Source organism: Acanthochromis polyacanthus, chromosome 17 (genome assembly GCF_021347895.1).
Source record: "Acanthochromis polyacanthus isolate Apoly-LR-REF ecotype Palm Island chromosome 17, KAUST_Apoly_ChrSc, whole genome shotgun sequence".
Lineage (NCBI taxonomy): Eukaryota > Metazoa > Chordata > Actinopteri > Pomacentridae > Acanthochromis > Acanthochromis polyacanthus.
The window spans coordinates 24,177,020-24,200,209 of NC_067129.1; the positions used below are offsets into that span (position 1 = coordinate 24,177,020).

Below are 23,190 nucleotides of genomic sequence, written 5' to 3' on the forward strand. Positions count from 1 at the left end.
ATCAGCAAGCCACCCAGCCTACAGCTGCTTATGCCTGAATTCACTGTGGTTTACATCATAGAGTGCAAGAATGGGTGCAGTGGAGATATTTTCAACTGACATGTCAGTTCTTTTAAAAGAATTTTGTAAACACCAAATGATAAACATTTCTTTCTGCAATCGCACTTAGATATATGAGGCATAATAAATAGTGTGCTAGTACTGTAGTTATGCTATCAAAACCCAGTATACCCCACTTCAGTACAGGGTTAGCTATACTTCAGCTTAAATTTAGTTCTCTACAGAGGAAAAATGATAATTACAGACTTCAGGACTGCAATTAACATCATAAAAAAGCATGTGCAACTGTATGAGCATATCCACCAAAGAATGTTTGTTCATTAAAATGAACTTAGATGACAGGAAATTCAAAAAAAAAAAAATCGATCACATATAAAACAATGAACAATATTATTTGGTTGCTCAGCAGTCACCTCACAGCTAGAAGACCTCCAGTTCGTGTCCCTGGGCCTGGGAGTTTTCTACATGGAGTCTGCATGCTCTCCCTGTGCATGTGTGGGTTTTCTCCAGGTGGTGATTCTAAATTCCCCGCAGGTGTGAATGTGAGTGTTATTGTTTGTTTCTGTATGTAACCCTGTCAGCTGGGATAGACTCCAGCCTCCCACGACCCTACAGGGGTTTAATCGGTGTATAGATAATGCATGGATGGATGGTTTCAAGGTGGCTTGAAGATGCCTTTTTTACTGCATGTGCAGAGCCATAATTGCATGTTGACCACTAGATGTCCACAAAGTTGCAAATGTAGTTATGTTCTGTTGCTGTTGGAGGTGTGCTAGCTAGATCTTGGCTAAACAGGAGCCACCAAAGTATTGCTATTCATTTTTTAACCTTTTTAAAAGACTAATGTTGCAACACTTACTGTAGTCATCAGAATCTAAATGGACAAATTTAGAAAATTAGAACACAGGAGTGATGGTTGCTGGAAATGTTCCTCTGTACCTCTATGTAGATATTTCATTAAAAATCATCTGTTTCCAGCTAGAATAGTCATTTACCACGTTAACAATGTCTACGTTTAGACTGTATTTCTGCGTCATTTAATGTTATCTTTATTGAAAAATACAGCTTTTCTTTCAAAAATAAGGACATTTCTAAGTGACCCCACATTTTTGAACAGTAGTGTATATTTTAACCGGGTGTTTAATTGTCATTGTTTGAAAAGGATTTTCACATCTATGGATTATAAATTCAAATGTATGATCTTTGTTTTGATATGCAGCTCCTTTTTTGTGATTTGAAAATTTGCTTTGCTGAGGAGCAGCTGCGTTTTGAATGGAGTCCTCTTTAGTATTTGTATTACTATGAAAAGAGCGTGAAAGTTTAGCTAATATTAAAAGAGATATTAAAAATGACTGAAAGTGTCATTGTACTCTAGTAGCATTTACACTGGTCCTGCTTTTAGCAGTCCAGTTAAGTCATGTAGGAAACATCCTCTGTAGGCCCTTAAATAATAAAGGACAGCAGAAAAATAGGCTATTTTATCTTTTCTCCATTTGAACCTTTGAGACTTAAAAAAATTAGCTAGTGTATGTGATATAAATGAACAGGTGTTTCACTTCACTTTAACCACAGAACCCAAAATAGTTCTCTAAGTGATATGCAAAACATGCCAAATGCAGTTTCCAGATCAAGGCTGCCTCTGTCACAGGATCCTTTTGCAAAGTGGTCAGTACAGAGAGCCTCACACAGTGAGCAATTCATGTAGCTGCTTCCTGTGGGGGATGAATAACAGACTCTACTGACTAGTTTCATTTCATTTTGTTCAAGGGTTCATCAAAATGTGAGAAGTGCTTCATTCCCTGATCCAAAATATAATTCAGGTCGCCTCAGTGTTGCTGTATATGAGATGAACAAGTTCTTAAAAGTATTAATTCAATCCCAAGTGGTTGTGGAAATCCTGACAATGCAAACTAATTACCATACTGGAATATTAATTCAAAATCACACATTTGGCCTTAAATAATAACAGGTATGTGACAACAAAAGTAAAGTATTTTTAACTTTCAATAATTCTTTCAAATTGTAATGTCTACTGTAACTGACTGAACCATCACGCTTACTCAGCATAAAGTACACTGAAGTTATTTCTGCAGAGTAAGTGAGAAATTGCTAAAGGCACATACAAGCCATGTAAGGTAAGCCAGGAAAGAATGAACCCAAACAAACAGTCAGCAGGAATCTGTCATGTGCAACACTTGGTGCCTCGTGTGCAAAAGCTAGAGTTAGAGAGGTCAGGAAATAGACGTGCCACTTTCCTTTAAAACCATCTGTCTATTTAAACGATGATTTACGCCGAGGAGGGGGAGGTGCTGCTCAAAACTGGACTGAGTTCATCGTGGGAACCAAAGAGAACCAGAATGAGATCCGCGTCAAGCTGCACACACATAAAACCAGCTGACATGTCCTGGCTCCAAAGTAAAGGCTCCAACTCCAGGACCACGTCTAAACTAAATTATAGTGTAAAATGATGAGCGGTACATCCAACTACACATCTGTCCCCAAACACTAATGAAGCTCTGGACGTCACATTTGATAGGAAGACATGCCTGAGATAATTTGTGGCTGCCCAAAAAGACTTGAAATGTGCTCCTAAAGTATGGAAATGACGCCGGAGATGGGAAATTCTGGTGATATTTCATCGCCACTGAATATTGCTTTTATTCTGAAAAACACATCCGGAAGTATGTTCCATTTTTATTCGCTCCGCTCAGCAGCGGTATGTGAGAGACTACAGGGAAGAGAAGAGACGGTGGACGTGAGGGTTGAATTAAACACTGGGTTGGTATCATACCGCGTTTAAACATGAACGTTTCTTGTCGCAGCTTCACTCAGTGTCTATAACTAATGCTTTTATGGGTGATTAAATGTCCTATGAAGCAGCTAGCTAGTCTACAAACCAAACGTACCGCGCCGTGTTCTCATTTTTCCTCTGTCTTGTCTCTGTGCTGTCAGGTGGCACCGACCTTTGGAGGACCGACGGCATCTTCAAAAGTCCCACACTCTGCTGGATTTGGAAACATTTCTGTCACGGTGAAGTTTATTTAATCCGTTTCAGAATGTCTGGACAGAGCATTACTGACAGGATAACCGCTGCTCAACACAGTGTCACCGGTTCGGCGATTTCCAAAACGGTGTGCAAAGCGACCACGCATGAAATAATGGGGCCAAAAAAGAAACATTTGGACTGTAAGTAGCTTTTTCCTCTCTGTCGGTTAGATAGTGGTGGAGCTCCTATGATTTTGCTTCCTCTGTATTTAAGTTTACGTCAGATTTTGGATGCTGTGTCTGCGGCTATGAGGCCTGCTCTTACACTACATGTAACGTCAACAGCAACGTTACTTTAATTTGGTAAATACTCTGGGAATCTGCTACTGAAGAGTCTCTGCTGTAGAAGTCGTCCATTTTATCTCACTCTGTGGACCGTTTTCATCCCTGATAAGCAGTTTGCTATGACATTAGCTTCGTGTTAGCAGCTTGTATCCTTCTTAATGCTAATCGGGTGTAATGTTGAGGCTTTAGCGTTTTTCTTGGAGATGGTTAACCGCAATATCTAGGCAGCCACAGCATTTATTTGGACATTGAACTAAATAGCTTAACCCGAACAGGAAACTGTGCTGTTTTGTGGACCTGGGCTTTTTTTTTTTTTGCTCGATACGTGCAGGTGCAGCAACATAGTAGTCCACCATGGGATATGGAGGTAGAAGATGTTCCTAAATCAGTGGTGGCAGGACAGAGGACTTGCACTCTGTTGGGTATCTGATAGTGAAATGCTAGTCACAGGCTGTTTATGACATGCACTGATTTATTTATAGTGGTCCACCATAATATTAACACAGTCCACCACTTACTGATTTTCATTTTTTTGTGTTATTTCTCTCTTGTGCTCTCTCTTTCACACACAAACACAGTGAAAACAAACCAAGGAGCAACCTCCAGGACTGAAACTTAAAAATGCCAAAAAAAAAAAAAAAAATGCTGTTCCTCTACTGGTCTAATGAAGCTGTCTCCAAAAGCACATCAATGCCCATAGACCCCCAATGTTGAAATGACCTACTTTTTTTTTTTTTTTAGCAAAAGCAGTTGTGTTTATTGGCTGGTACAAAAAACCCTATTTGTGGTCTCAGTAGGTAATTTCCTTTTTCATAACAGCTGTATAGGGGTTGAAATTCTGTCTGATTCAGGGGAGTCTAACTCATTTTCATCCCTGGCCACATATGTATTCTGGCTGCCATCAAAGGGCCAGCTGTAATTGTAAAACTATATATATATGTAGCTATTCCTTAACATGAGGCTGCACAGTGGCTTGGTGGTTAGTGCTTTCATCTTGCAGCTAGACGATCATCCATTCGCGTCCCGGCCTTTCCGAGATCTTTCTGCATGGAGTTTGCATGTTCTCCCTGTGCATGCGTGGCTTTTCTCCAGGTACTCCGGCTTCCTCCCACAGTCCAAAAATATGCTGAGGTTAATTGATTACTCTAAATTACCCGTAGGTGTGAATGTGAATGTGATTGTGTGTCTGTATATGTAGCCCTGCGACAGACTGGCGACCTGGCCAGGGTGTCCCCTGCCTTCGCCCGAGTCAGCTGGGATAGGCTCCAGCACCCTCCGCGACCCTAGTGAGGATAAAGCGGTGTATAGAGAATGGATGGATGGATGTGTTTGGACTGTGGGAGGCAGCCGGAGTACCTGGAGAATGCACAGGGAAAACATGGAAACTATATGCAAAATGATCCCAGGAAGGCCGGGACGGAAACTGGGAATCTTCCAGCTGCAAGTTGAAAGTGCTAACCACCAAACCACTGTGCAGCCCCTTTCAGTGAAGTGTCTACAGTCAAAATTGTAATCCCTCTTAAAATTTGAACCATCCAGAGGGGCTTACTGTTTCCTCTGAAGTGACTCAGTGGAGAGCACTCTCTGCCTGTATCTGAACACTTTTTATCAGGAGGTGTGTCAGACTTCACCCTCTCCTCCAGCCTCCTCCTTTTGGCTGCACATCGTTTCATCATTGGATTATGGTAACAGTGAAACTGAATGTTTTACACAACGTCAGCGTGGAAGAAGTAGTACCATTTTCAGCCACAGTGCCTTGTACACTAGCTACGTGTGCCGACAAAAGTAGCACTGGATCAGCTCATGATCGTTATTCACTCGCACAATGCAGTCATGTAAAATTTCAACTTGTACACTCAAAATAGGTCGCTTACGTGACTATTTTGGTCACAATCTGGAGGCCTGTAATAATAACATAAATCCCACTGATTAATGAGATTAACAAACACACATCTCTCGTGGACCACATAAAATGCAGTGGTCTTTATTTGACACGTGACACAACTCATCTGTTTAACTTTAATTCAGGCTTAATGTTAGGCATTGCATTACATGGATATGTTGCTTGACCCGCCTCGTCTCTGCTCATGCTTCACCTCGATGTTAATTTAGATTTAGTCGAAAGTTAAGAGGAATCAGTTTGTACCAAAATGGCAACGGACAGAGTCGCTACACTAAAATCAATCTTCAGCAAACCTATGGCTGATTACACTCAATCAGCACAGCAGAGCCACATGTGAGTAGCCATAAACTGCACTGACTGATGTTTACTCTGATAGTTAGTCTGTCTATGTTAGTCTTTCAGAAACAGTACTTTCTGCTGAGTTGTTTTTCATCATGAGTTGGCCTATCTTAGATTTCGGCCTAGTTATCACAGTTTTGTGAATGAAAGACACTCCAAGCATGAGAACCTGGCAGAACTTTGGTTTTCAGACTGTGACGGTACAGTGCACTTACTGTGCAAATTGGTTATTGTTGCTTTGAATAGAAAATATCAGTCAGCTTGCTGGCTGTGAGTGCCATCATCACCCTGCAGATATCATATCACTGACATATTTACATGTCAGGTGTTTGTACTTTGAATGACAGGCTGATGACTAACAAATGTCCTGTTTGATTATCACTTATAAGAAACTGGTTAATGGATTGCATGTGTTACATTATTCTGCTGTGCTCTGTTAAATGAACTGGCTTATCAACAAACGGCAGTGTATGTTCCAGATAGCATGGTGTGGAATACGTTTTCATTTACCTCCTACTCTACGCCTGCATCGAACAAGGGCTGCCATGTCTGATGTTGGAGAATTTGGGTTTTCATATAACCATGGCCTTATGCTGATGGAGTATGCAACAGGGATAGACAGATATGTTTTTTGGCTAGAATTGTAGAATGTTATTTTGGGGGACTGATGTCTATTCATTATCGAAAATTAAGAAAGGCTGGAACCGGTATACAAAGAATGTTATATATTGGCAGGATTTGGTGGCAGGGAGCCTGTCATTCATAACTAGGTTACTTAGTAATGATTACTGTAACTTAATATGTACAACAAAAATCCTGTTTACATTACGATGATTATGAGATTGATGGGGTTGTCTTCTACAGTAGCGTCTGCTGTTCTTGTCTGCCTTGTGAATCTCTTTGTGTTACAACTTATTAATTGCTCACTAAGATCCATATCTTAAAGCATTGTTTTCCAGACACCCTTTCAGGGTAATCTGTGGCTGCCTCCTAACTTAGCTGCTAGCTGTTAGCGCAGCCTTTGTTACTATGAAAGCATCTGATGCCCTGATTTGTTGGTATGGCTGTGCTTCTTTTTAGTTTTGCAGGTTGTGTCTCTTCTACTGGAACATGTCAGTCAGTTGGAGCAGATTGTAGAAGATCATGTGACTGTAAAAAAATGTTGCAGTGCTCCAGATAGTGTTAGCCACAGGCCAAAACTTCTCTGTTGTAACATTAGCCTAGCACCATATGTGCAATACGTCCCAGCTGCACTGATACCAAATTGTTAATAATTATGATGTTTTCTGTGTAACAGGGAAACTGAGCATGCTTGTGGAAAGTACTTTTTTTAAAATTATTATTACAACTTCAGCAACATCTGTCATCTCACCTTCCACACACTGCTCTGCTAATTCACCAGAGCTGCTCCACTCTGCGAATGCACTCATCAGTCACACTTTGTAATGAGTGGCTTTCAGTGATTGGCTGTTAATCATGTCGTTTAACAGCCAATCAGATAGCACTTTGGCTGGGACTTGGCTTCAGACCACTGAGTGACTACAGAGAGAGAGCCAGCTGCATCAGAGCCAAAGCGATAATCGGTCAATAAAAATAACGATACCAGTAATCAGGAAAATGCCAGACATTGGCCTCAATAATCGGTCACTTCCTAATATTCAGTACACAGTCCCAGTGACCTTCTTGATTCCATATAACCTGATCATGTATGTACTGTGTTGATTTGTTAAACTGAAGCCTCTTGTTGTGGAAGTGATCTGGAAACCCTCCGACTACCAGGAATCGCGCTTAGGTTTGAGGTATTTAAAGAGAGTTGAAGGGGGCACTTGTGTTGGGACTGTCTGACCAGCCAGATATTGTTAACATGACTTGCTGGATTGAGGTGAAATATGGACATCTGTACTGTCTCTAAAGTTTTCTGAACTGTGGTTCACATTCTGCAACACTGGCATGTTAGATAAACTCAGTCGCGTAACTTTAGAGAGACTCTGCAGTTAACAAACAGGGAAAAGTAATGGATGAGCAAACCAACCTCAGTCTAGGTTCAGCTTCTATACTTGCATGTTCATTTAAAATTTTAAATGACTTCTGGCAAAATTTGCACCAGTGTATTTACCACAATGTTGACCCCAGCAGCATGTAGGAAACTACGGACTACTAGATATGTGCCCTTTGTAGCTCCCTCTTCGTTCTGTCATGTATGGTATTTCCTCCACTGAGAGTTGCTCTTAAGCAGTAGGCAGTGATTTTTTTTTTGTCTTTTTGTACAAGATAATTGCTGTTATGTAAAGTTCATTACCCTCTGCTGCTGAACAGCTCAAAGGTTTCTTGTGAGGTAATGAATATATGAAGTCAGCAGTGACTGTGGACCTTTGACACGAGCATAGACATCGTGAATCAATGTAAAATTCTCACAGGGTTTGTAAACATGATGTCTGCTGATCTGTGCTGCATCATTTAGAAGCTCTACATACCCCTGTGTTGATTGGTATTGATGTCACATGCTGTGCACTTTGACAGACAATTTTCTTTTATTGACTTCTATGTCTTTGCGCTGCCTTCGTCTGAGCCATTTTGTTTCCAACTAAAAAGTCAATAAACAATCAATAGAAAAATTCTATAATTTCTTCTTTCTGTCTTGTTAGGCAGCTGGTCTGCTCTATTCACAGGATTGATTATTTGTTCTCCTCCAGGTCAGGTGAGTGGATATCATCAGGGGTTAAATCAGGCTAGAATGCCCCAGAGCCGAGCTCCACGTCCTGACATCCACATTGTGTCATGCTCAGGCTTTGCTCTGTCTCATTCTGTCTCTTTCAGTTACATTGTACTACAAACTTCAATACAACTCTTGAAAAATGCTTCCGGTCACTGTCTCGTACTTAACAAATTTACAGTGTCACTTTTTTAATGCCATCTCCAGAGTGAGGGGCTTTGTGTACTATTTACACAGGTGGTACAACAGTGGCAACTTCATTATGTGTATCTTCTGACAAGGCATTGTGATCATGGCCGACCTAAATGTTTTAGTTTTTTCATGGCGAACAACTGGGCAGCTACACAGAACCTTCACAGTTTCTGTAGAGAAATAACTGAGACGGTAATAGCTATGCTCAACATGAATCCAGCACCCTCAGAGCTTTTAATGCATTTTTATTCTCAGCAAAGATTCTTTTTTTTCTTTTTTTCTTTTTTTTAGAGAACCATGTCATTTTTTCTCGCGTCAGGTGGAATTTCACTGTGGTTTTTCCTTTTTGGTGCCTAAATGCAATAATATTTGTAGTAATGGAAATTAATTAAACATGATCTAATGCAGTTATTGGAAACAGATAGTGTAGTTGGTCTAATCATGAAAAAAAAAAATAGTATTTATTCTAATACACCTATGAGTTACAATTGTCATAACCCGAAAAAAGATGGTAATGAAGTGACCTAAAGAAACAGACAGATCGTACAGCCAGCCAGTATACTGATATGGTACAGTACAGTATACTTTATTTTGGTCAGTGCGAGAATACAAAATCTTTATGCACAACAAGAATATCAGTGTTTCCCAAACAATGAATGAAATAAAAATAATAACAGTAAATAAAGCCTCTGATGCAATGCCTCACAGTTATTATTTTGACACTTTACAAAGCTTCATGTAGGGGAGCGTTTAGTTCCTTCGGTTTCATTTAAACGGTCTCATCCAAATGAGGAACAGGGACAGAAAGTAGAAAAATATTGTTACACAAAAATTGTAATGATCTGGCTTCTCCCTGGTATCTGGCTCTTTAGATAGAATTCATTTCAGACAATGATATTATTTGTTTTAGTTAAAAAAAAAAAGAAGACATTTACAAAATTCAGCAGTAACATCTTTTTCCAGAAATGTGTCTGCGTTACTCTAGACTACCACAGAACAGTGTGCAGTTTTCTCTGGAATGACTTTCTTCTGAAGAAATAGTCACCATTTTTACTGTGTAGTGTGGTCTGGGAGCCTCTGCCTTATTGGACGAGAGCTGCCCCTCCTCACATACCCCAGTTTAAACCCTGGATTTTTAATTAAACAGTTTTACTTACTGGAATGGTACATTTGTATGTATGAGGTAACTAGATATATAAAAAAACCTCAAACAAGTAGGTGATTTGTTTGTATTTGTGCTTTTATTTAGTCACAGATGTTTGTCTGAGTGTACTGCTGAATATGCACATCATACTCGGATACAAGTGAAATACACCACTTCCTTTTCAATGCTGTATTTAGTTCACACACACAAGCAGTGATGTCTTCCTGTACACCAGACTCTGCCAGAAGTCCTTTGCTCATTTTGATCATTTGGTGATTCTTTTTTCTCGTTTGACAGAGAAACATCACAGTAAGGAGACACTTGCCGAGCAGTTTTTATCCTGGATTTTAGGCAAAGGTTGCATGTGTGAAAGCAGTTACTAGTGAGAAGTTGCAAGTTATACACTTGCAGCAAGACTTCTGAACTATTTCCTGTAACAGGGTGCAGAGACAATGTGGTCTGCTGATCTGCTGATACGCTTCTGGTTGTTTTGTTTTTTCTGGGTTTTGTTCAAATAATTTCAGATTTTGGATTTCTGATTTTCTTGAGCTACAAGCCATGCTCATTCTAATTAGAACAAAGAAAGGCTTGAAATTTTAACTATGTGTAGTGAATTGAAAACTAATAATGTTATTTCCTTAAATAAGTGATGTTCTATTTTTTGAGATGCACTAGCATGTTTGATGTGCACTCTTTCTGTTGCCACATCACAGGGAGGTTAATGATTAAGTAATATACTTAATGATTAAGTCAACTAACTGTTTAAACAGAGGACAAAGTTTGAAACCTAAACTGAGCTGTTTTTGTGTCAATAGTTTGGTACAAAAGATTGCATATGGTGACTGACTGAACATCATGTCATTAGGTAGTGAAATAGAGAAGGAAGTACTTTCCAAAAACAATCATTCATTTAATTTTATTTTTATTCTACTAGTGCTACAATGTCTTGGCTTCACAGCAGCAGTGAAGGCAGTAGGAGTTACATCAGTTCCTTTGCACCTCCCCCCCATGCTGAATGTAATGCTACTCAGAAGTGTGTGACTCCGGTGGGATAAAGTGACAGCACTGTGACTCAGAAAGGCTACATGAGATCCTGTGCGCATCTCAACCAGCCTACCATGATGCAGTTGCTCCTGCAGTCCACCAGAGCTCACAGCATGCAGTGACAAAGACTTGGCCAACAGGCACATATCTATTGCCTGATTCTTTGAAGATACCAGTTCAGCAAATCTGTGTCCAACTTTTTGATTCATCAGACACATAATACTCCATGAAAAAATTTCCTGCAAGTACTTCAACCCCTAGTCTGTCACACACACTTTAATCCGTGCTCCCGCAAGCTCTCAGTGATGTGGGTATGGTTTCAGCTTCTCCATGTGTGCCCCAGCTAACATCATGTACAAAGTAACTGGATTGTAAGGGGATAGACATTTCCTGAAGCAGGAAGTGTTCCTGTAGTTCCTACAGAAAGCTTTGGATCGCTAAGGGGTAAACGGCCAACAGGAAATTATTACATAACCTACCCTTCCCCAGAGCACAGGAGATCTGAGCTGATCAAATGTGAGATTGGCTCAGATACTTGTGATGCATTTCCTGGTAATTATACTGCGAATTACAAGCATGCACACACATCTCACATTCCAGTGGCCACTTTTGGCTGCACAGTGGACTAGTGGTTAGCGCTGTCGCCACACTGCTAGAAAATCCCCGGTTTGCATCCCAGTCTGGGTCTGGGATCTTTCTGCATGGAGTTTGCATGTTCTCCCTGTGAATGCGTGGGTTTTCTCTGGGTTCTCCAGCTTCCTCCTACAGTCCAAAAACATGCTGAGGTTAATTGGTGATTCTAAATTGTCTGTAGGTGTGAACGTGAGTGTTTGTCTCTATATGTAGCCCTGTGACAGACTGGTGACCTGTCCAGGGTGTCCTGTTGCCTTCGCTGTAAGTCAGCTGGGATAGACTCCAGTTACAATTGACTTTGCTCAACAAAATGCAATTCACAAGACCTTTTCTTTGATTTTTGTTGAACATGCTGCTGTTTTAATTTTCCCTTACATTATGTTCTGATTACTAATAGTCCTGATTTGTAGCTGTAACTATAAAATGATATAGCATATACACTACCTCTCAGAAGTGAGTACATCCTTCACATTTCTGCAAATATTTAATTCTATGTTTTCATGGGACAACACTGAAGAAAGGACACTTTGATACAGTGCAAAGTAGTCGGTCTACAGCTTGTACTACAATGTAAATTTACTTTCCCTTCAAAAAATTTTCAGATTCTCAGAGTTCTTTGCCATGAGGTGCCATGTTGAACTTCTAGTGACCAGCGTGAGAGCGATGACACCAAATTTAACACACCTGCTCCCCATTCACACCTGAGACCTTGTAAAGCTAACGAGTCGCATGACACCATGGAGGGAAAGTAGCTAACTTGGCCCGATTTGGACGCTTTCACTTTGGGGTGTACTCACTTTTGTTGCCAGTGGTTTAGACATCAATGGTTGTGTGTCAAGTGATTTTGAGGGGACATAAATTTACATATCTATACAAATTGTACACTGACTACTACTACTCAAAGTGTCATTTCTGCCGTGTTGTCCCATGAAAAGATAGAATTCAATATTTGCAAAAATGCCAGGGGTGTACTCACTTTTGTGAGATCTTGTACTTGGAGTTAGGAAAAAATGTCGAACACATTTAATTTTGTCTTTGATTCATGTTCGCCTGCAATGCCTTTCTTCATCATGCCACTTTATAAAAAATCTGTTGCCATAGCTGAATTAATTAAGTCTCCTACTCCACTCTAGCATGCAGAATTACAGTGTAACTGGAAAAAAATGTGTTTGTTCAGGCTGTGTTCATTTATTTAGTGATTACTGTAAATCCATTTCACAGTTGCGGCTACGTCCCATTTCCTCTTTGCAAAAGAGTCTACTCAGCATTTCCTTTCTCATGTTCTCAGTACTTGACTGTCAGTGTTTGACTGTCAGTATGGTTTAGTCTTCCATCTTTTCATGCTACCTTTTCTGGAAATCCTCCGCAGGCACAAACCAAAAGATATTGTGAGAAACCTTGCATCTTTAAACTAGGTTTTGAGCTCTGCCACATGTATTCTTCTGTTTGGATCCACGCACATGAAAACCAGACAAGTGATATAAGCTCACAGAACAATATGGGCAAACAGAGAAACATACTTGCAAGACAGCATTTCTGCTTCATGTGCGCAAATGCGGCACAGGACTGTAATGAGCACTTGCTCAATCCTCCCCATGTCCTTGGAGTTACTCAACATTTGCTTTTTCTTCAAGCTTTTGATAATCTGGATTTGGGACAGTGGCTGAAAACTCCACACCTTTGATCAGTCATTTTTAACACCCTGTCTTGTGACAGTAATGGAAGAAACACTCAGGTTTGATTTAGAACCCGGCCTGCACAGTGGTCTAGTGGTTAGCACTTTCGCCTTGCAGCAAGAAGATCCCTGTTTCAAATCCCGGCCTGAGCCTGGGATCTTTCTGCATGGAGTTTGCATGTTCTCCCTGTGCATGCGTGGGTTTTCTCTGGGTACTCCGGCTTCCTCCCACAGTCCAAAAATATGCTGAGGTTAATTGGTTACTCTAAATTGTCAGTAGGTGTGAATGTCAGTGTGATTGTCTGTATATGTAGCCCTGCGACAGACTTGCGACCTGTCCAGGGTGTCTCCTGTCTTCGCCTGAGTCAGCTGAGATAGACTCCAGCACCCCCGCGACCCTAGTGAGGATAAAGCGGTGTATAGAGAATGGATGGATGGATTTAGAAGCAGTGGTGAACTACATTTTGGCATGTTTGGCGTCACTGTAACTATGACTACAAGTACTGGACAAAAGTTTTGCTAATGTTGCAAGAATTATGCTTTTTAGAAAATCTGCCTTCAAACAGAATGTGTTTTTCTTAGAGTTTTAACAATTCCAACTCTGTTTCAGTGACAGTGCACATTTACATCAGTGGGTTTGGAATTAATGTCATCCTGTGACAATGACCGCTTGTGTCCAAGTCATTTTCTACTTCAACCCAGTCACCAAAGTCGAGCAACAGAGACAAATATAAGCAGTAGACTGCGGTCACGTTTCTGACCACAGTCACTGAAGCAAAGTGGAGGTCTTCCTTGTTCAGCGGTACAAACCAAGCTTTAGTGTTATATCGAGCTCTTAATGCAGACTTCAGACAATAGATGTGCCTAAATAGATGATGCCTAACTAATCATTTTGTATTTCAGGGTATTTTTTTCCATTAAGCATTGATAAAGGTTTGAATACTGCTTTTAAATGTCCTTTGTCACCACAGCACCATATTTGTTTCTTCTATGAAATCCTGAAGCTCTGAGCTTTCTACAAATATACAGGCTGTTTGTTGTCAGTAGCAGCATGTAAAACCTGCTTACCCAACACATACAACCACTCAAAAAGCAATCGCACTAGCAAGTACAGGAAGCAAAGTGACATCAAATATTTGTTGTCCCAAAGATATTTAAAAAAAAAACAGCCCTATAGGAGAGGAGCTCCAAAGGAAAGGCCCTTTCATGCAGGCTCCACACTACAGTATGGAAACTTTTAGTTGAGTACTTACATACTGGCTGTACAGACTCTGGTGTACAGAACATGTGAGACTCAAAACTTGAAGCTGAAGGTCACATGCTTACAGGAAAAAACAAACTCGAAATAAATTTAGATGGGTCTTATACATCATTGTCTGTGTGTCTGTGAGACTGTTCCCATTGCATTTTTCACTTCAGTTTTACCTGGAAGTTCTTCATTTGTGAGTGTCTTTAGTCAGATATATTTCAGAGAATTACAACATGTCAGTTTTATTTGCAAGACCTGAGGGCTGGCCTTAGCAGACACTTTAAGAACACCAGTGAAAAAGTTGATGGTTAGCATGAACAGTGTGATCAGTTTCATCTGAAAGGCTTTTTGTTGTCACATGAGTGGTCAATTGCGTGTGTAAAAAGTATTTTTTTGCGTGGCTCTCAGCTAGGTGAGGTGGTGGAACTGAGGTGGATTCGTGCAGCAGCCATGTAAACACACCGCAGTTTTCCTCACCACTGCCTCCTGCACAATCCTTACTGTTAGCTATTAACTTCAACAAGGTGTTTTAGTGGCTTACAGTGATGTGGCTCTGTGGAGGGAGGCAGTTGGAAAGGAGTTCTGTCAAGGTCATCGTAGTTATTTTCTGTACTGTAATTAACTTAAAGGAACATACTATTTGTATTGATGCATTTTGGAACCCTATTTGAAGCTTAACATCGTTTTTATTTTTAGTGTAGGACACATAAAATGTTTTATAATTCCTCCACTGTTCACGTGATTTGGATGTAATTTCCCTCAAATTAAAGCTGAAAGTCTGCACTTAAAGCACATGTTGATTGTTTCATTTCAAATCTGTATGCTGGTGTACAGAGCTGAATGAAAAATGAATGAATGAATGAAAATTGTGTCAATGTCTAATTATTTATGGACCTGACTGTATGCCCGGCCAGTTCACAAATCAGAGGCATGCTTGATCTCTGAAAGTCATAGGTAGTAAATGTAGTTTGTCAGTAACAGTGTGAATATCGAGTGATGTTACTTTCTCATGTTAACTTTTATCATTTTCTCTTAATCTTTTTATTTATTTGGACTTTGTCTTCATTAAAGTTTTTTGATCTGTTAAATCTGTAGCAAGCACCTGATCAGGCGTTGAAATAATTATCGTTCTGGAACAGTTTGTCCTCCTGTAAGTGGCTGTTTACCCGAACTCTGCCTCACCAGCATTTCACTGCCCTCTGATAGTTTATCGATTGCAGTCACTAAGTTTTTGTTAAAAGGAACAGATGAATGAAAATAGGGAAGCCATATGGGGAAAATCTGTGCTTTCACTCAACAGCAAACTGGAGTGCTTCCCCTGAGGTGATGAGCATTAATTGCCTCCATACAGTACTGGCTCATCTACCCCCCTCCTCATGCTTGTCTCTCTCTCTTTCTCATCCCTCAGATTTGATTCAGTGCACAAATGAGATGAATGTGAACATCCCTCAGCTGGCCGACACACTGTTTGAACGGACCACCAACACCAGCTGGGTGGTCGTCTTCAAGTCCCTGACCACCACTCATCATCTGATGGTCTACGGTAACGAGGTCAGCACTGACAAATGGACAGTTCTCTGCCTTTGCTGAATTTGTTGGGAATGCTGATAATGATTCAAAAGAAAAGGGTTGTGAAAATTGCCATGATTTCTGTCACAGTTGCAGACAAATTCCATCTAACTAAACTAGTAACACAAACAGTTGAACAGTGTCTTTATTGAACACACTGGATCATTATCAGTATGTGAATGTCTACCAATATCCTCTCCTACAGCTGCTTAAAGTCAACTGTTCTGATTATGTAGGGGTCATTCCAGGTGAAATGACCAGATATTCCTTGGGGTTGTTGCTGCACCATTTTCAAATTAGTCCTTAATTTGCATGCCATTAGATAGTCACAAAAGTACTTTCTATGCAAAATTGTAGGCCTGTAGCTCAAATAGTTTCTGAGTTGTGGGGGTCTGAAATTTTCAGAATTTGGCCCATAAAAAGCCTCACCAGCATTTTTTGCATCTTTAAGTGGTTATTTCTCAGCCTCTAGACCAGGGGTCGGCAACCCGCGGCTCCGGAGCCGCATGCGGCTCTTTCAGCCCTCTGTTGTGGCTCCCTGTAACCTTGGAAAATAAATTGTTCTGCCTTTCTGGCACGTTTCAATGCATTTTAACATAGAGAATTTTTTTGTGAAATTACCGCTCTTATTTTGACTTGTCACTCCACCGGATGTGCTGCTGGGGTTTTCCCCTGGGACATGAGAGGCAAAGTTGATGCAGAGAGATGACACGGAGCTTCTGATTCCCACACGTTTCATGCCTTTTTTTGTTTTACTCCTGGAAAAGCAACACCTGTAGTTTCATATCGTTTTGTACTCAAGAATGGAAAGCCTGTATATTAAAGCTGCACTCCAAGAAAGACACGTCTTGTCTTTGAGTCAAAAGTACTCATGAGTACTAAGGTAAACTGCGGATAATTGTCTTGCTCAGTATCTACTCTTTGATAGGGAAATACACGTTAATAGCAAGAACACAGCTCGATGTCACGTCCAGCATCCAGGCAGCAGGTCAGAGAGTCAGAGGAGTGTCGTCTTGGAAAATAGGGCAGAGACTTACCGGAGAAAAGTTATTAGCTTAAGATAAATAGATTTTACAAGTTAAACAGACATTCGCAAAATATTGATTTCCAGCTAACATTACGTAACATATGAGGTCCAGGAGCAAAAATGACATTAACCAAGTAAGATAAATATTAGTGGTAGGACACAATTAAAAAAAATGAATCTCTAATTAGAGGCTTTGTAATTAATTAATCACGACTGATTAACAAGGGCATAGAGGTAAAACAGCGATATATGCAGTGTTGTCTTCATTTTAAATGCCAAAAGGATTTTGCGGCTCCTGGTGTTTTCTTTTCTGTGGGAAACGGGTCGAAATGGCTCTTTGAGTGTTAAAGGTTGCCGACCCCTGGTCTAGACATACCAGAGAGCTGTGAGTTGGTAGACAAGGCCTCTGCTTGTAGCTCGTGCCCCACAAACATCCCCAGGTGTTTCCCTACACTCTGCAGGCCATGGGGGCTTGCTAAAAATTAAGAAAAACGTACTCGCGAGTCGTTTTTTTTTACCTTAAAAGTACTAGAAATACTGCACAGAAGTGTTCTAACACCCCTGGGTTCCATTCTACACAAACTTGTGTGATAACTTGGCAAACTGGAGCTTTCTAGGTACCTCAGTTTGGAAAATAAGAGCTCCCAAAGTTGGAAGAGATTTTTAATTGGATATTTTTGGTGGCAAAAATCTCAGTGTGGGACAGGTACCAGAGACCCCAAATTTTTCTACAAGACAGTTCCATCTGTCTTCTATCACTGTACAAAAAAGCAGCAGGGTTATATTTGTAGTTACTGAGATATTCTTACTCAAAATGGCATGGGTAATGTCAAAATCGTTTTTTGCTTTTCAGTACTTTAAATTGGGATACAAGTATTAGTAGTCATTCCAATGATAGTATTATGTATGTGTTGTTGTTTTTGAAATGTTAGTTGTTAAAGGTGACTATTTACATATTTATCAGTAAAACTTCTATTTTCTTTAAGAACATTCACAAAAAACAAAATCCACCAAAATTCACTGGATTTTGGTTGATTTTTTTTTGTGAATGTTCAAACATTTTTAACATTTCTTCTTTTCCACCAAAAAAAATGTTCAAAGATTTCCCAAAAATGTTGAAAATGTGAAAATATATTTTTTCCTCACATTTTCAAACTTTCAAACGGGTCAGTTTTGACCTGCAGGACGACACGAGGGTTGAAATACAATGTGCATACCTGAAAGAGCTGAAAATGAAGAGTCACAGCAGAACACTTGCAGAAATCTCTGACTTGCTAAAATCTTTGTTCATGTGCACACTAAAAGGAAACTTTGAAAAAGATTGGTCTTCAGGTGAAAAGCCATGAAAGAAACCACTGCTTTAAATTATTCAAAGAACCCCAAACGTTGCGGCTCGTCTCAAGTGTTCAAACGACTTCCTGGATGTTCCTTAGACACTCCAGTTCAATGTTTTGTGTAATGTCATTTGTATGGGGGAAAAATGCCCGATATGTTTTGATGAAAAATCCTGTGGAACACCAAAACCTCATCTCTACTACAATTGAAACACAATTGAGACAACACCAGGGGGCTGCTGCTAAGAACATGACGCCTCTCAATCACTGAGGAAAAATTATTTAAAAATTGAATCAAGAGATTTTACAGGAACTTGAAGCTTAAGGGAGGTTGGGTAACGCAACAAGACAGTAACCCAAAGCACACAAACAACTACAGGATATGATTCATATTTTTTGAGTGGAAAACTCAAATTTTGAGACATCAAGGTCCTGACCTGAATTGAACTGAGAAGATATGGCCTGAACTGAACAGGATTGTTCAGTTGAGACATTTCAGAAATATTGGTATTTTATTATTTTGCAAAGGCCAAAGGTTCCTCCTCACTGTTTTGTAAGTCTCATCAGCAACTACAGGAAATGTGATGGTAGTTGTTGCTGCTAAAGCACATTCCACCACTTACTAAATTCAAGAGTTAACTTTTTCCAGCCTGCCCTGTTAGTGATTACTCTGCGTGTTCAATAAAAACGTAAAAAGTACACCTGTTTGGTGTTACTAGTTCAATCAGATTGTGTTTGCACCGTTATGAGATGGCACATAGTGCACTAAATGCTACATTCCCACAAGTCACACTGTTACACAATAGTTAGCTGCTTCAAAGCAATCACTTGTGGTAGTGCTTGTGCAAGCAGATACACTTCCTTATGTGTTGTCTTTCTTGCAGAGATTTATACAGTATTTGGCTTCAAGGAACACACTATTCAACCTCAGCAATTTTTTGGACAAAAGTGGCCTACAAGGTATATTTTCACTACTTACAAAATTCTCAACCAGATTCATCTGTGACATGGCATTTATTGACTCCTTTCCTTTGTAACACAGGCTATGATATGTCAACATTCATCAGAAGGTATAGCCGCTACCTGAACGAGAAGGCTGTGTCCTACAGACAAGTTGCTTTTGACTTCACTAAAGTGAAACGAGGGTAAGGATTGCTTTCACTTCTTAGCTTTCACTCTAATTGACTAGAATGTTCATGTTGATTATATACCTAGGTCATAAAGCTTGAATTACCTGTTCCAGAAACTTGGTCTTGTTTGACATCCTTTGGAAGGGCACATACAGGACTGAATGGTATTCAGGAATATCCCTGCAGTAGTTTATTTCCTGCAAAATGCATTCTTACAGTTTAGTTACAAGATGGATAAACACTTCAGCAATAAAAGGGTTATTTTTTTATCGCGGGTTACACCAAATCCATGTATGAACGACTACCTCCACACTAGATTCAGTTTGTTGTTAGTCAGTTGGCTTCTCTCTAAATGTTACCAACAACTCATTAATTTAATCACACCCTCGACTTTGTTTTGACATATGCTGTAGAAATTGATCATCTGTTTTTCCCCAACACCTTCTTTTATCTGACCACTTTTTAATAATGTTCGTTCACAATATTGGACTATGGAGCATTTGCTAACATGTTCCACTACAGCAGATTATTTAGACCAGGGGTCCCCAAACTGCGGCCCGCGGGCCGGATACAAAAGGATTCAGTGTTTCCTCTAGGATTTTTTTCTGTAGGCGGCAGGGTTATTTGGTTATTTATTTCACAAATAGTGTTATTTCCTGACTTTTTTTCTGTGAAGAACCTAGAGAGGGTTACTTGGTTATTATTTATTTCATAAATAGTGTTATTTATATCATTAATAGTGTTATTATTTATTTCCTGACTTTTTTTCTGTGAAGATCCCGGAAAGGGTTATTAATATTTGGTTATGTGTAGCTTTCTGGAGAACAATGTTTACGTTTAGGCACCCCTGCGATCATCACACTTTTTCTGTTGCAAACTGACCCCGGCTCCCCACCAGAGAAGGGAAAAGTTATGTGGCCCTCACAGGAAAAAGTTTGGGGACCCCTGATTTAGATGCTGACCTCATTACTAGGGATAGACCGATATGGATTTTTTAGGGCCGATGCCGATTTTTTTCCATCACCCCTAGCCGATGGCCAATTTTCTTGAGCCGATGTTTGGGGCCAGTACTGCTTTTGCTCCTTCAATTCAAATAAAAAAAATGACACAATGATAACAAATGTTACAGGTCTCAAGTTTAAAATAAGAAACATTTATTGAACAGTAAAAAAAAAAAAAAAACCTCACCAGCTTTGTTCAACTTTGCCACACGTACTTTCAAAGAACAAAAAGTGTTTGGTGCTTTTAATTATTCAAGTAATGTCTATAAAATAAAATAAAAAAAATATTTTAACTTAAGCATAAATAAAACAACAACTACTGTACACAGTAGGATTCAGCTTTGTTCAACTTTACCACACATACTTTCAAATAAACAAAAGTGTTTGGTGCTTTTAATTATTCAAGTAATGTCTATAAAATAAAATAAATATTTAGGCATCATTAAAACAATTCATGCCAGGGAAAAATAAATAGGCAAACCCACACGTGTATCGGCCGATACAAGTTAAAAAAAAAAAAAAACAAACTCAAATATCGGCCTGATGTATCGGCCGGCCGATGTATCGGTCTATCCTTACTCATCTCTGTAGACCATCAGGTGGTGTTGGGTGGCTGTCTGTGTGTCAGCCAGCTGAGGGATCACATTCATCTAATTTGCGCACTGGATTTAAGGAAATATTTCTGTTATTATTTACTTAAGTTTCATCTGCCAACACAATGGAGAGCAGCTCCCCTAACATTACTTTCACACAGGTGGGTAATGTTGTTGATAGGACTGCAGCCTCATGGCATACATCACTTGACACTGTTGCCCATGAGAAAAATAAAGCAATCATGTGTAAAAGAGTAGCTCAGTGGTATAATTCACAAATGTGCATCTTAATCTGGACTTCATGACGACTGGAAAGACGGTGGCATTTCACAGTTTAGGATAGCTGATTTTATTTTTTTTTTATCTCTAATAGAGGAAAACTAGAACAATCCCAGTTTCTTTCATTTGAATTAAAGGAACCAAACCATTTTATTTATTTATAAGCTTTATTTTTTTTATTTAATTTATTGCAGACATGTCGCAGTATTATAAAAGCAAAAGAGAAAATAAATATTCAATACAATAAGCAAAACAAATCCAAAACTTAAAGTATTACACATTACATGCTATCCTTATTGGGTTTTTTTGTAAAGTTTTTATTAGATGTTTGATTGAATTTAGATCGTCGTTGTCTCAGCTCAGTATTGTGTTAAATGAGATTCTCTCCTACCTTTTCTTTTCCTTCCCCAGATCTGATGGAGTGATGAGAACCATTAACACAGAGAAACTACTTAAAACCATCCCTATCATCCAGAATCAGATGGATGTGTTACTTGATTTCAATGTGAGTGCTCAATTCTATGTGTACCGTTTGGCATTTAAATAAAGAAACGTTCTCATCAACACCTCCACCTGTCTTCCAGGTCAACGCCAATGAACTCACAAACGGTGTGATCAACGCAGCCTTCATGCTTCTGTTCAAAGATGCAATCCGACTGTTTGCCGCCTACAATGAGGGCATTATTAACCTCTTGGGTAATAACAAGCTTCTGTTTTAACGTAGCCTTCATGTTTTCAGTTCAGTATAGTGTGAAACAGAAAGGACTTCAAAGGTCACTCAGTAGGTGATGGTTCTGTGCACAGCTATGAGCTCATTTTCCTACCTTTGTGCTAAACTGAAGCAGTGATAATGCCAGGAAACTGTCCTCCAATGTTCTACCAAGGTTCACTTTGTGGTTTGGATTGAAACTTTTGATTTACGATAGTCCCTTGGTACACTGGGAAAAATATACCTCTCTCAAAACAAGAAAAAAAAAACTTATTTCAAGGAACTTTTACCTTGAAATAAGTGAAAAATCTGCCTATAGAACAAGTGAAAAATGGCTTGGTAGGATTTCTTGAAATAAGATATAATATTTAGAATATTGAGATCTTAAAATTAGCGGGAAAAACTTATTTTAAGCTATATTTTACCAGGATTGTCAAGCTTAGGTGTCTTAAAATAAAAAGGCAGTTTTTCACTCAAAAATAGATTTTCACTTTCATGTAGCCTCCTAATTCGAGATGTATAAGCGCTCCTGTTGTCTTCATTTACAGGCACCAAAGAGTATTGTTTCCTTGTCTGGAAAAAACCCTAAAAATCAGCAAAAAAATTCCCCAAATTTCTGAAAATTTGCAAAAACCTCGAGGAAGAAAATTCCAATAATTTCTTGAAAGTTTCCCTTAAAAGTTTTATTTTAAAAATTCCCGCACATTTGGCGAGAAAATTCTTGTAAATATTTTCAAAAAATGAGTAAAAATCTTCTAAAAAAAACAAAAAAAAAAACCTCCTGAAATATCTAAAGTGATTACATATATATCAGTAAAATGTCTAATATTCTCTTGAGAACATGTACAAAAAATCAGCCAAAATCCAGCGAATTTGCTGGATTGTGGTTGATTTTTTATTTTTTTTTTTGAATGTTGTTAAAGAAACATTTTTAACATTTCTTGTTCAAAGATTTCCCAAAAATGTTGAAATTGTGGACATCAGAAGTTTCACTGTCAAAATGTATATTTTTTTCCACATTTTCAAACTTTAAAACGGGTCGATTTGACCCGCAGGACGACGCGAGGGTTTAACTTATTTTGAATTTTCTTGCAAAATTCAACTCAAAACAAGATTGTTTGACTAAACAAGATATTTAAGATGTGTTGTCTGAAAACAAGTCCCTCCATCTTGCTGAAATGTCACTTGTTAAGTGAATTTATCCTAGATCAAGTGGGATGAGACATTTTGACTAAAAATCAGACAAATAGGCTTTTAGAGTTTGAG

The 23,190-nt window shown here is 39.2% G+C and overlaps 1 protein-coding gene across 1 annotated transcript in view; it reads left to right on the forward strand.

Annotated features, from left to right (window-relative positions):
- Positions 1–2,694: 2,694 nt before the first annotated feature.
- Positions 2,695–23,190, forward strand: part of LOC110960031 (phosphatidylinositol-binding clathrin assembly protein) — a 36,878-nt gene continuing 16,382 nt past the window's right edge. The window contains 7 exon segments of the mRNA XM_051937300.1: positions 2,695–2,838; positions 3,013–3,246; positions 15,691–15,833; positions 19,097–19,172; positions 19,255–19,357; positions 21,627–21,720; positions 21,800–21,911. Of these exon segments, the coding sequence (XP_051793260.1) occupies positions 3,117–3,246; positions 15,691–15,833; positions 19,097–19,172; positions 19,255–19,357; positions 21,627–21,720; positions 21,800–21,911 (658 nt within the window). The 5' untranslated portion in view covers positions 2,695–2,838; positions 3,013–3,116.